The 13,874-nt window shown below is 35.0% G+C and overlaps 1 protein-coding gene across 4 annotated transcripts in view; it reads left to right on the top strand.

Annotated features, from left to right (window-relative positions):
- Positions 1-13,874, top strand: part of PTPN20 (protein tyrosine phosphatase non-receptor type 20) — a 117,591-nt gene that overhangs the window by 52,221 nt on the left and 51,496 nt on the right. For all 4 annotated transcript variants that reach the window (XR_004436608.1, XM_033209112.1, XM_033209114.1 and 1 more), the window contains one exon: positions 12,507-12,658. Coding sequence is in view for 2 of the 4 variants with exons in the window: in XM_033209112.1 (XP_033065003.1) it covers positions 12,507-12,658 (152 nt within the window). In the remaining 2 variants the exon portion in view is untranslated. The remainder of the gene's footprint in view (positions 1-12,506; positions 12,659-13,874) is intronic.

The following is a 13,874-nucleotide window of genomic DNA, read 5'->3' as shown; positions in this document are numbered from 1 at the left end:
GGTTGTGGTTCCTGGTCTGATAGGGTGACTCAAACATTCATTCCTCAAGATCTAAGTCATTAGTAGTTCTGCCTGGATTGGGTGGTTGTAGTTTTCCATTGACTTTAATCACCTTGACACACCCTAGAGGATCACTGGCATGGCAGACATATTCCTCCTTACCCCATTGGATAGCAGTAGCCCCGTTTCCCCTTAATACTTAGAATCCAGCATACTAGGCAGTGTAGTAATCCCCCTTTCCATGATGATTCAGTAGCATATGAGGAGCCCGAAATGGCCTAGTGGCGTTCTCCAATTCCAGTTCAATGGATTTGTAGTTGTTTCTCCTGATGGAAGCATTCCTCACTCTGTTTAGGTCTGCTTTGATTTCTTTCATCAGTGTTTATTTGTTTTGCAGTCTTAACATATAGATTGTATATATGTTTTGTTACATTTATATCTAAGTATTCCATATGTTTTGGTGCTATTGTAAATGGGACTTACGAAAAATATTGTAGCTTCTATTGTTCATTGATAGCAGATAGAAATATGATTGATTTTTGTATATTACCCATGTGTTACCCTTCAACCTTCCTAAACTCTCATTAATTCTAGGACCTTTTAAATGTATTTTTTGGAATTTTTTTATGTAGATACTTATGTTGGTGAATAAACACAGTTTTATTTTTCTACCTTTACAATGCATATGCTTTGCCTTTCCTCCCTCCCTCCCTTCCTCCCTTCCTCCCTTCCTCCTTCCTCCCTTCCTCCCTTCCTTCCTTCCTTCCTTCCTTCCTTCCTTCCTTCCTCCTTCCTCCCTCCCTCCCTCTCTCCCTCCCTCTCTCCCTCCCTCCTCCTCCTCCTCCTCCTTTTCTTTCTTTCTTTCTTTCTCTTTCTTTCTTCTTTCTTTCTTTCTTTCTTTCTTTCTTTTCTTTCTTTCCTCCCTCCCTCCCTCCCTCCCTCCCTTCCTTCCTTCCTTTTATTTTTTTTTGACTTATTGACTTATTGCGTTAGCATTAACCTTTGGTACAATGTTGAATAAGAGGAAAGAGAGTGGACATCTTCAAGATTCTCCATTTTGGGGAGAAAGCATTCTGTTTTTCTTTTTTTTTTTTTTTTTTTTTTTTTGTTGAGACAGAGTCTCGCTCTGTCGCCCAGGCCGGAGTGCAGTGGCCGGATCTCAGCTCACTGCAAGCTCCGCCTCCCGGGTTTACGCCATTCTCCTGCCTCAGCCTCCCGAGTAGCTGGGACTACAGGCGCCCGCCACCTCGCCCGGCTAGTTTTTTGTATTTTTAGTAGAGACGGGGTTTCACCGTGTTAGCCAGGATGGTCTCGATCTCCTGACCTCGTGATCCGCCCGTCTCGGCCTCCCAAAGTGCTGGGATTACAGGCTTGAGCCACCGCGCCCGGCCTCTGTTTTTCATCATAAAGTATAATGTTAGCTGTAGGATTTTTGTGAATGCCATTTATCAGATTAAGGGAGGCTTCCTTTTATTCTAGTTTCCCGAAGAGTTATTATGAATGGACTCTTACTTTTGTTAAATGCATTTTCTGCATCTATTGAGATGATCACATAGTTTTTCTTTTTTTGCCTGTTGATATATGATGAGTTACTGTGATTTCCAAATATCTAACATGCTTTGCATTCCAGGGATAAGCCCAACTTGGTCATGGTATAATATGTTGTATATTATTGTTGTATATATTATTGTATATATTGTTGTATATATTATTGTATATATTGGTATAATATGTTGTATATATTAGGATGTTTGCTGAGCTGAAAGAGAATACCAAACAGGTGTAAGACAGCAGTGATCAAAACCAGATACAGCTAGAGACTGTATCAATTCTATTGATATTTTCCAAGAACTAGCCTTTAGTTTCACTTACTTTCTCATTGTTTTCAATTTCATTGATTTCTGCTTTTTATTATTTTTCCTTCTTGCTTTGGATTTTATTTTATCTTTTCTTAATTTATTAAGGTGGAAACTTAGATTATTGATATATTTCTTTTTCATAAATACAACTGGCCCTCCATATCTGTAGATTCTGCATCTGCAAATTCAACTGTGGATCAAAGATATTTTAAGAACAAAGATAACAATACACAACAAAAAAATTACAAATTTTAAAAATATAGTATGGCAACTATTTACATGGCATTTATGTTGTATTAGGTATAAGTAATCTAGACATGATCTGAGAGAGAGGATGTGTTTAGATTATATGCAAACACTATGCTATTTTATGTAAAGGACTTGAGCATCCGAGGATTTTGGTATTCGTGGGAGGTCCTGGAACCAATCCCTTGCAAATACAGAGGGACAACAGTAGTACAAGCATTTAATACAACAAATCTTCCTGTAAGTACTGCTTTAGTTGCATCCCACACATTTTGAAGTGTTTTTATTTTCATTCAATTTATAATGTTTTCTCATTCTAAGCAGCAAAAGATGGAACAATTTGAACAACAATCTAATGTAGCAGTGGATTATAGTATGAAGTATAAACTAATCTTCCATGAGTTCATACTGATATAAATAAATGATTAAATATGTTAATAAATGGGAAAGAAGAGACGAATCTCCCATGCAGAAGAATTTGTGATAAATTACATTGATATTCAATTTTAAAGGAAGTGGATCATAATTTCCCAGCTCTTAAGTGTGGGTTGCACATATTGACTTTCTTTCAAAAAGTACAGTATGGCCAGAGGAGTACAAAGAATAATTGCATAGTAGAGAAAACTAATAAACACTACTCCAGCCAGGTGATCAAGGTCACCATCAACTGTCATACATCATGTTGATAGAATATACCCTTGATACTATGGATAAATATGGCACTCTACTTCTGTGATCTTATTCCTGAAAACCCATAACCCCAGTCTTAATCATGAGAAAAAAAATAGACACATTTCAATAGTAAGGCATTGAAGAATACACCTGGCCAATACTCTTCAAACCTATCAAGGTCATCAAAAACAAGGAAATCTGAGAAGCTGTTGTAGCCAAAAGTTGCCCGAGGAGACCTGACAACTAAATACAATGTTTTATCCTAGATGAGCTCCTGAAACAGTAAAAAGATATTAAGGAAATCTAAGAAAACCAAAATACAGTATGCACTTTAGTTAACAAAAATGTATCAATATTGGTTCAATACTAATGAATGTACCACCCAAATGTAAAACATTAATAGTAAGTGAAACTTTGGCAGGGGATATATGGGAATTCTATGTGCTCATTTTTTTAATATAAAACTTTTCTAAAAAATAAAATCTATACATTTTTAACAAAATGTCTTCCTATTTCTCTTGTGACTTCCTCTTTGATCTATGGGTTACTTAGTGGTATTTTCTCCAAATTATTTTTATTGTAGTAAACTTTACGTAACATAACATTTACTATCTTAACCATTTTAAGTATATATGTCAGTATTATTAATTATATTTTTAAAAATTTGTTTGTACCTTTGGAATCATTGCCAGATCCAACGTCTTGAAGTTATTGCCATGTTTTCTTGTAAGAGTTTTATAGTTTTAGCTTTTACATATAGGTAATGGATCCATTTTGAGTTAGTTTTTGTATACGGCATTTGGTAAAGATCCAGTTTTATTATTTTGCATGTGGATATCCAGCTTCCCAGCACCATTTGTGTAAAGACTGTTTTTTTCCCATTAAATGGCCTTGACAACTTTTGAAAATCATTCGGTTTTATTTCTGGACTCTTTCTTCTATTCCCTTGGCCTATCTGTCTGTCTATGCCCGTACCAGACTGTTTTGATTACTGTAGTATTGTAGTAAGTTTTGAAATCAAGAAGTGGGAGTCTTTTTTTTCCCCCATATTTTTCAGGATTGTTTTAGCTGTTTGGGGTCCTTTGAAATTCCATATGAATTTTAGGATGAGTTTGTCTATTTATGCAGAAGGGGTCATTGGGATTTTGATAAGGATTGCATTGAATCTGTAGATCGTTTTGGTTAGTACTGATTTCTTAATGATATTAAATCTTCCAAACCATGGACATGAGATATATTTGTTTAATTTTTTTTCAGCAGTGTTTTGTAGGTCTCTTTGTACAAATCTTTCCCTTTCCCTTCTTGGCTAATTTCAAAGTATTTTCTTTCTTTTTATATGTTATTGTAAATGAAATTGTTTTCTTAATTTCATTTTCAGATGGTTCATGTGAGTATATGTAAATGCAACTGATTTTTGTGTGTGACTTTTTATCCTGCCACTTTACAGAATTTATTTTTTTTTAACTCTGTGTGTGTGTGTGTGTGTGTGTGTGTGGTGTGTGTGTGTGTGTGTGTAAAATCCAGTCATCTTTAGGATTTTCTATGTATATCATATCATTTGTAGACAGAGATGTTTACTTTTTGTTTTCTCCAATTTGGATGCCTTTTATTTCTTTTTTTCCCCTAATTTCTCTGACTAGGACTTCCAATACTATGTTAAGTAGAAGTGGCAAAAGTGGCATCCGTGCCTTGTTTCTGATCTTAGGGGAAAAGCTTTTACTCTTTCAACATTGATTATGTTTGCTGTGGGTTTTCCATATATAACTTTTATTATGTTTATGTATCTTCCTTATGTTCCTAGTTTGTTGAATTTTTTTCTACAAACAAATAGGCCGGACATGGTGGCTCATGCCTGTAATCCCAGCACTTTGGGAGGCCAAGGCAGGCAGATCACCTGAGGTCAGGGAGTTCATGACCATTCGGGCCAACATGTCTCTACTAAAGAAAAAGTACAAAAATTAGCTGGACGTGGTAGCAGGTGCCTGTAATCCCAGCTACTTTGGAGTCTGAGGCAGGAGAGTCACTTGAACCCAGGAGGCAGAGGTTGCAGTGAGCTAGGATCTCTCCAGTGTACTTCAGCCTGCGCAATAGTGAAAATCTGTCAAAAAAAAAAAAAAAAAGAATATAACCTTGAAAGGATGTTGAATTTTGTCAAATACTTTCTCTGCATCAATTGAGATAATCATGTCTTTTTTCCCCTTTCATTCTGTTAATGTGTTGTATTACCTTGATTTTAAGGATGTTAAGTCATCCTTGCATTCCGATAATAAATCCCACATAGTCTTTTGATCTTTTTAATATGCTGCTGAATATTTGTTTTGCTACTATTTTGTTGAGGATTTTTACATCAATGTTTAAGATGGATATAGGCCTTTAATATTCTTTTCTTGTAGGGTAATTGTCTGGCTTTGATATTGGGATAATGCTGGTTTCATAGAATAACTTAGGAAGTGTTCCCTACTCTTTAGTTTTTTTGAACAGTTGAGAAGTATTGGTGTTAGTTCTTTAAATGTTTGGTAGAATTTACCAGTGAAGCCATTGGATCCAGGGCTTACTTTTTGGGATAATTTTAATAACTTATTCAATCACCTTATTAGTTATAGGTCTATTTCTATTTCTTTGTGGTTTGGTTTTGGTAGGTTTTGTGTTTCTATAAATTTGTCTATTTCATTGAGGTTATCCAGCTTTTTTTTTTTTTTTTTTTTTTTTTGCATACAGTTGATCATAGTACTCCCTTATCTTTTTTGTGTCTTTAGAATTGGTAGTAATGTCCTCATTTTTATTTCTGATTTCAGTAATTTGATTCTTTTCTCTTTTTATCTTAGTTTATCTAGTTAAAGGTTCATCACATCATTTTGTTGATATTTTTGAAGAACTTGCTTTTGGTTTCATTGATTTTTCTCTTTTTTATATTTTATATTTTGACTTCTGCTCTAATCTTTACTATTTCCTTCCTTTTGTTAGCTTTAGGTTTAGTTTGTTCTTCTTTTTGTAATTCCTTATGTTGTAAAGCTAGTTTGAGGTCTTGTTTTATTCGTGTAAGCATTTATAGCTATAAATTCCCTCCTTAACCCTGCTTTTGCTGTGTCCCATAGTTTTGATATGTTGTGTTACGTTTTCATTCATTTCTAAATGTTTCTAATTTCCCCTGTAATTTCTTCTTTGATCCATTGGAATTTTAAAAATATGTTAATTTTCCCAAATTTGTAAGTTTATCAGTTTTTCTTATATTTGATGTCTAATTTTATCTCTTGTATTTGGAGAAGATACTCTTTGTGATATTAATCTTTTAAAATAGATTGATACTTAGTTTAAAGCCTAACACATGCAAAGTATTACATGTGTTCTTGAATATGTGGTCTGTTGTTGCACAGAGGATTCTGTATGTATCTGTTAGATATACTTCGTTTATTATATTGTTCAATTCCTCCCTCTTCTTCTGTCTGATTGTTCTCTCCACTAATGAAAATGGGATATTGAAGTCTTCAATTATTGTTATAAAACTGTTTATCTCTTCATTCCTGTCAATTTTTGCTTTATGTATTTTGATTACCTGTTATTAGGTGCATAAATGTTTATAATTGTTATATGTTCTTGCTGTATTGAACTTTTTATATAGAACCTGATATATAATGTCCTTCTTTGTCATTTTTAATTTTTTAAAATTAAAATTGATTTTATCTGATATTAATATAGCTATTCATGCTCTGTTTTGGTTCCTGTTTGCATGGAATATTTCTTTTACTTTTAACCTATTTGTGTCTTTGGATCTAAAGTGAGTCCCTTATAGACAGTGTATAGTTGAGTCATGTTTTTACTTTTTAATCCATTCTGCCAACCTCTCTTTCAATTGGAGAGTTTAATTCATTTACATCTAAAGTAATTACTGATAAGGAGGGACTTCTCTCATTTTGCTGTTTTAAAAAAATATTTCTTGTAGCTTTTCTGTTCCTTTTTTTTTTTTTTTTGCCTTACTGTCTCCTTTTGTATTTAGTTGCCTTTTGTAAAAAAATATTTAAAATTTTTAAAACTTTCCTTTATATATATTTTTTAGCTATTTTCTTTGTGGTTACCATGGGCATTATATTTAACATCCTAAACTTATCACTCTAATTTGGATTTATGCCAGCTTAATTCAGTAAAATACAAAAACAAAAAACAAAAAACTGTGCTCCTTTATCAGTTCTGCCCCCCACCTTTTTCATTTGTTATCACAAAATTACATTCTTATATATTATGTGTCCCAAAACATAAAATAATGTTTTTAATGCTTTAGTTTCTTATGTAGAAAACAAAATGTGGATTTACAATCTAAAGTTATGAGTTTTTTATTTTTAGACTAATAAATTTAGAAAAATGTCATCTCAAATCATATAGAAAAGAAAAAGTGAAGTTACACATTATTGTTACAAGAATACTAGCTTTTATAATTAGTCATGTATTTGCTGAAATCTTGATTTCTTTGTGTGGATTTTTTCTTTGATTACATTAAAGTTGTCACTCAGTTGTCTTCTGGCTTATATTGTTTTTGATGAGCTTTTGGATCTGAGGCTTGGTGTCTCATTCATTTTGGAAGAAATTCTCAGTTATTATCTTTTCAAATATTTCTTCTGCCCAATTCTCCTTCTCTTCTATTTTGGAATTCCATTTACAGGTATAATATATTAGTCTGTTTGATATTGGCTTGTAGTTCTTGGATGGTCTCTTCTTCTCTGCCTCCGCCACTCATCTACCTTTTTTCTCTGTGTTCTAATTTGGATAATTCCTCTTGATTTATTTTGTAATTCATGAATTCTTTTCTTGCCTCTGTAAAATCTACTGATGAGCTTATCAATAATGTGCTTAATTTCTTACAATTTTTTTTACTTTAAGCATTTCCACTTGATTCTTTTTTATGGCTTCCATTTCTCCATTGAAATTCTCCATTTGTTCATGTATGTTGTTTACTTTTCCCACTGACTTTTCACACCTCGATTATCACTATTTTAAATTCATCACATGACAGTTTTAACATATGTTATATCTCTGTTTTAAAAAAATATTTCTTGTAGCTTTTATACAAAAAATTCTACAAAAATATTTCTTTTTTTTTTTTTTTTGAGGCGGAGTCTCGCTCTGTCACCCGGACTGGAGTGCAGTGGCCAGATCTCAGCTCACTGCAAGCTCCGCCTCCTGGGTTTCCGCCATTTTCCTGCCTCAGCCTCCCAAATAGCTGGGACTACAGGCGCCCGCCACCTCGCCCGGCTAGTTTTTGTATTTTTAGTAGAGACGGGGTTTCACCGTATTAGCCAGGATGGTCTCGATCTCCTGACCTCGTGATCCGCCCGTCTCGGCCTCCCAAAGTGCTGGGATTACAGGCTTGAGCCACCGCGCCCGGCCCAAAAATATTTCTTGTAGCTATTTTCTACAAAATAAACTTGTAGCTCCAGGTTCTGTTGATTGTTTTGTCTCTTGACAACTTTTTTCTCTTTTTCTTCTGTGTGTACTCTATAATTTTTTGGTTGAAAACTGGATATTGTATAGTCTAGAGATGGAAGTAAAAATGCCTTATCCGTGGTTTCACTCTTAATAGTTTCAATTACCTGCAGTTGAACACAGACTACAAATGTTAAGTGGACAATTCCAGATATAAACAGTAAGTTTTAAATTGTATGCTATTCTGAGCAGTGTGATGAAACCTCACACTGTCTAGCTCTTTCCTGCCTGGGAGTGCATCATCCCTTTGTCCAGCATATTCATGCTGTATATGCTACCTGCCTGTTAGCCAACTAGTAGTCATCTTGGTTATCAGATCTACTGTTTTGGACTCACAGTGCTTGTGTTCAAGTAACTCTTATTTTACTTAGTAATGACCCCAAAGAGCAGTAATGCTGGCAGTTCGGATATGCCAAAGGGAAGCTGTAAAGTGCTTTCTTTACATGAAAAGGTGAATGTTTTTGACTTAATAAGGAAAGAAAAAAAATCATATGCTAAAGTTGCTTAGACCTATGGTAAGAATGAATCTTCTATCCAAGTTTTGCTGTTGCACATCAGAGTGCCAAAGTTATGGCCACAGTGCATGATACATGCTTACTTAAGATGGAAAAGGCATTAAATTTATGGGTGGAAGACATGAACAAAAATATGTTTCAGTTGATGACAGTCAGGTTCAGTACTATCCAGAGTTTCAGGCATTCACTGGGGGTCTTGGAACATATCCCCTGCAGATAAAGAGGAGCTATTGTAGTATTTCTTACCTAAGTTCTAGACGCTGAGGTACATAGGGATGGACATGCCTCTTTTTTTGGTAGCCCTTCAGTATGAGGAGTTGCATCAATTTATACAGTAATGCAGCAGGGCTTGGATTTGATGTTACTGTGGTTACCCTCAATACACCATCAGCTTCAAATTCCTCCAGTGTTACCTTGCATGTAGAGGATTTGCCTCAGTGTTTACTCCACCCTCTGCTTTAGCTCTTCCCATTGTACATGCACCTCAGAGAAGGTCCTCTCCATGATCTTGTCTAATTCCCAGCAGTACAGAGCTCTTACTTATGATTACCTTGCTTGCCAGCCTGGTTGGAGGTGACATTCTTTGATGTCCTTGTTCAGCCTCAGTCTTAGGAAGGCCTCAGGTGGTACCTTCTTTGTTATTCTGTCCATTCTCCAGGGGTAGGGAATGTCTTATGGCCTGAGTCCAGGATGTTCTTCTCCCTTCCCTACCCCCAATGTTAATGAGTCTTCACTCATGCCTTGAGGATGACAGAGTTTCATGCCTTTCCCCAGCTTCTTATGTTTTTGGTCCATTAGGGAAATAGGGAAAAGCATTCTGGACATGCTTTGTGCCATTCCTGTGGATGCTGTTTTTCCCCTTCCCAAGCTTGCCCCACGAAGGAGGATTTCTCAAGTTCCTCACCCTGTCTCCAACTTTTCTCCTGACCTCTGATGAGGTCCTCACATGCATTATCTTTTCATTATTTGTTTTTAAACCTTTCTTGTCTTCATTAATAAATGTACACGTGCTTTTGTCCTATGTCAATAAGTCGATTTTGAACTGTCTGCTTTGTTTCTTGCAGAATTTGATATAATTATAAATTGCTATAATTATGTACTTTTGAGTTTTACTTTTATTTTCTTAGGTTTATAAACTAATTTTTACCTCATTCTATTGTTTTCTTATCTCCTTGTGAACTCTTACTTAAAATAACTTTTTTCTTTTGACAGATGATGCATACACAGTGAATTTTCCTTTTTAAGCTTATCTTCCATTTTAGAATAGATTTTAAAAATCATTCTGCATGCTATATTATATTATATTATTGTTTTTTCTGTTTCATGTTTTATTGCATTTTGTTATGAACATGTATAGCTTTTTCTATCTCTTCGATTTTGTTGACTGAGCAGGAATGAATTCTTCTTGATTTCCATTTTTATTTGGATCTCATTATCTTCCCCTGTAAACTATATTTTGGAGGGCTGCATTTTTTATTTTGCCTGAGGACAATGATAAGTGTGCTGAAAGGGTAGGGACCGAGGAGCAGGATACTCAAAGGGCATGGTGTGGCTGAAATGTTAAGCAGATATCATAGATGCCCTTACTCAATATCAATCATACCCTTCTCCTAGTGTACCTTCCTGTATGGCACAGGCAGAAAAATGAAAAATTACATTTTCAAGACTTCCTGGTAGCTTGTTTGGGCTTCACTAATCATATGCACTTAGCCAAGATGTAAATATTTAGAGAGACATCCATTTTGTTGCTATGCATCATAGCAGGCTTGGCGTTCCTGGTCCTCATTATAGGTAAGGTGATGTGTTATTAGAGCCAACAGTTGTGGTAGTGACTTTCTCATTTCTCCATTGTTGCTCAAGTGGTGTCATCCAGGAGCCAGTGGCTAGAAAGAATGATCTCCAACTTCCTCAGTTTCCTATTGTAGTAGAGACAGAACTTTTCTTGGCAGACCATTATGCAGTGTTGTTCTTGGCTCATAATGAGAGAGGCATCTGCTCTTCAAGCCCACCCAGTGGTGATACAAGCACCAAATAGCTAGATCAAATCCCTTTCTGTAAACTGGCTGAAATGATTCCTATGATCTACAGCTGAAACCTCACCTTTCTTGGACCAGGCTACAAGAAAAAGAGACCAAGTTCAGAATGATGTTAATGATAAAGATATGTATTTTCTACCATAATGGAAGTCCAGAGATAGGAAGGATTCCAGGTTCAGTATGATCAGTTGCTAATGTCACCAAGAACATAGATTCTTTATGTTTTTCACATTTGCTATTCTCCTTCCTTTTGTGGCCATAACAGGGCAGACTATAATAATTAGGTCCTTATGCTTCTTTGTTTATGTCTGTACAGAGGGATGAAGGTAGAAGAGAGGTTTGCTTCTCTTTTTTACAAGACCAGCTTGTTTCTATGGGTGGCGCAAATCAACTACCCATTTCTGAATTATTCACTGGAAGGATCTTACTGTGGAATGATCACAAATGGCTTTAACTAACCAGACGGTAGAATCAGTGTTGGGTAGTCAACACCAGTGTTTGTTCCAGTAATTCTACATTTTCATTTTTTTTCTCTCTTCATTCTCTCAGCTTTTGTACTAGCAAAGATGGAACACAATGTGAAGGTCTAAAGGTTTTCCTGTTGGGGATCAAAGATGATCAAAATGGCTTCTAATCTGGTGGAAATTTTATTTCCCCTTCTAGCCTGCTTAGACTTCGTTTCATACTAAGGTTAGGGAAATTTGTGAGAAATTTTAGGATTTCTGTGCCTGTCTATCCCAACCAAGAGCCCTAACTTCCAACTCTACAAAGAGCCTCTGTATATAGTGGAGTTCCAAGACAAGATGTGCTTCCCAGGAATGTGCAGATTCTTAGAAATGTCCACCTCTTTCTTTTTCTGTATTGTTTTGTGTATATCTTTTTGCTGGTATTAACTTGATTATTGTTCACGTTATTTGGCTTTGCAAAGAGATCATGAGAACTTGTTTTACTTGAACATCTTACCTCAAAATGTTGAAGCTTTTAAAATATTCTTTTACTGTTGACTTCTAGATTTATTGCATTTTGGCCAGTGGACATGATGTATAAAATTTCAGATATTTGGAACCTTGACTGTCAACATGACCTAAAAGATCATAATTTTAAAAATAAAAAGATTGCATATGTTATTAAATAGTAATAGAACAATTATTGGTCACAAGTGTCCATATGTATCCATTATTCAGTCTTATTAATTACATTGCATAGATTCTCTCCATCCTTGGTGTGTGTGCATGTGTGTGTGTTCATGTTCAATCTGTTTCAGAGTAATGAAATAGGACATGAACTCTCCACATCCCCACATCTCAGACTCTAGGAACTTCCAAACACTTGGTCCCAGGGAAGGCAAAAGTTCTCTTTTTCCTAATCTAAGCCTTGTAGGTTCTTGCCTTGGCATAACTGTCAATCCATATACCCAATTCATATTATAAAACAGAACACGTCTCAATTCACAGCATCTGTTATGTTTGTAGCACTGAACAGTTTTCTCCAAGGACAGTGGATTTCGTATAATTTCAAGGTGTAAATAGCCATGATTTTTCCAAAGGAAGCCGCTTTCAAAGTAATGTACTCTTTACCTGTGGAAAAATAAACTTCTTTTTACCCTTAAATGGTTGTGCCTTTAAGAGAAACAGAAACAAAAATAAAATCTCCCTTCACATATATACCAGTGACTTACATATGTGAATTTTTCTCTTCCTTAGATACACACAAAATTGTTTCTGAAGGGGAACTACATCAGTTGACTCAGATTCGGCCACTAATATTCAATTTTCATGAGCAGACAGCCATCAAGGATTGTTTGAAAACGCTTGAGAAAAAAACAGGAGCATATGATATCATGCAGGAATTTATGGTAAATATTTTCTTAACAAAAGTTTATATGTGATTTCTTTTTCCATATCATTGCCAGAGGGTTTCTTTTCTTTTCTTTCTTTATTTGGTTTTAGTACATTATTTTTACTTTTAAATATTATATCTATTTTAAAGTAATAGATGTACATGGTTAGAAAAAAAAAGCCAAATAACATAAAAGGATATAAAATAGAAAGTCTCTCTCTTTCTCTCAAGACTTTCTAGGACCCCTTTACACTATTCATTTTGTCATTTGGTCATGCACACTTTTTAAAAAATTTGTTGGAATGCACTTTACATCCTTAAATTTGTTTTTCACCTAGATACAATTTCCAAATGTATTATCAGCATGTATAGCAGTATCTCATTTTTTAAGTGTTGCATAGTAATTATATGGTAATTAATTTTCAAAATTAAGGTACTTATAATATTTAATTTCTGAAATTAAGGTTCTTATCCATATAATTAACTACCATGCAACACTTGGACATTTAGGTTGTTCTAATCTTTGCTATTATGAACAGCAGTCATCTCTCTTCATATACTGTATGCATATATTTAAATATTTTTAGAACAAATTCCTAGAAAGACAATATTAATATCTTGGGCTATCAATTTTTTGGATCTTTTCTCATCTCTTAAATGACAAATTATTTCTTATTGATTATTTAATTGGTATTTCTTTGAGAACAAAAGAATATCTTTCCATATGTTTTTAAGCCTTTTATGTTTTCAGAGAACTGCTAGTTTCAATTCTTTGCCCCAATTTCTTTTTTTTTTTTTTTCTTATTGGTTACTCTTTTTTTTTTTTTTGAGATGAAGTCTTGCTCTTGTCCCCCAGGCTGGAGTGCAATGGTGTGATCTCAGCTCACTGCAATCTCCGCCTCCCAGGTTCAAGCGATTCTCCTGCCTCAGCCTCCCGAGTAGCTAGGATTACAGGTGCCTGCCACCACACCTGGCTAATTTTTGTATTTTTAATAGAGATGGGGTTTCACCATGTTGGCCGGCTGGCGTCAAACTCCTGACCTAAGGTGATCCGCCCTTTGGGATTACAGGCGTGAGTCACCGCACCTGGCCGATTACTAACTCTTTAAGGAAAAAATTATGCCTTTTTGTGTTTTACATGTAGTATTTTTTCTGCTGTTGTTTGTGTTACACGCAGGTTCACATGCACTTGCACACACATGCCTGTTTACCATGAAGAAATAGCTAATTTT

The sequence above is a fragment of the Trachypithecus francoisi genome, unplaced genomic scaffold (assembly GCF_009764315.1).
Source record: "Trachypithecus francoisi isolate TF-2019V2 unplaced genomic scaffold, Tfra_2.0 Lachesis_group9, whole genome shotgun sequence".
NCBI lineage: Eukaryota > Metazoa > Chordata > Mammalia > Primates > Cercopithecidae > Trachypithecus > Trachypithecus francoisi.
This window is presented reverse-complemented; position numbering and strand designations above follow the sequence as displayed.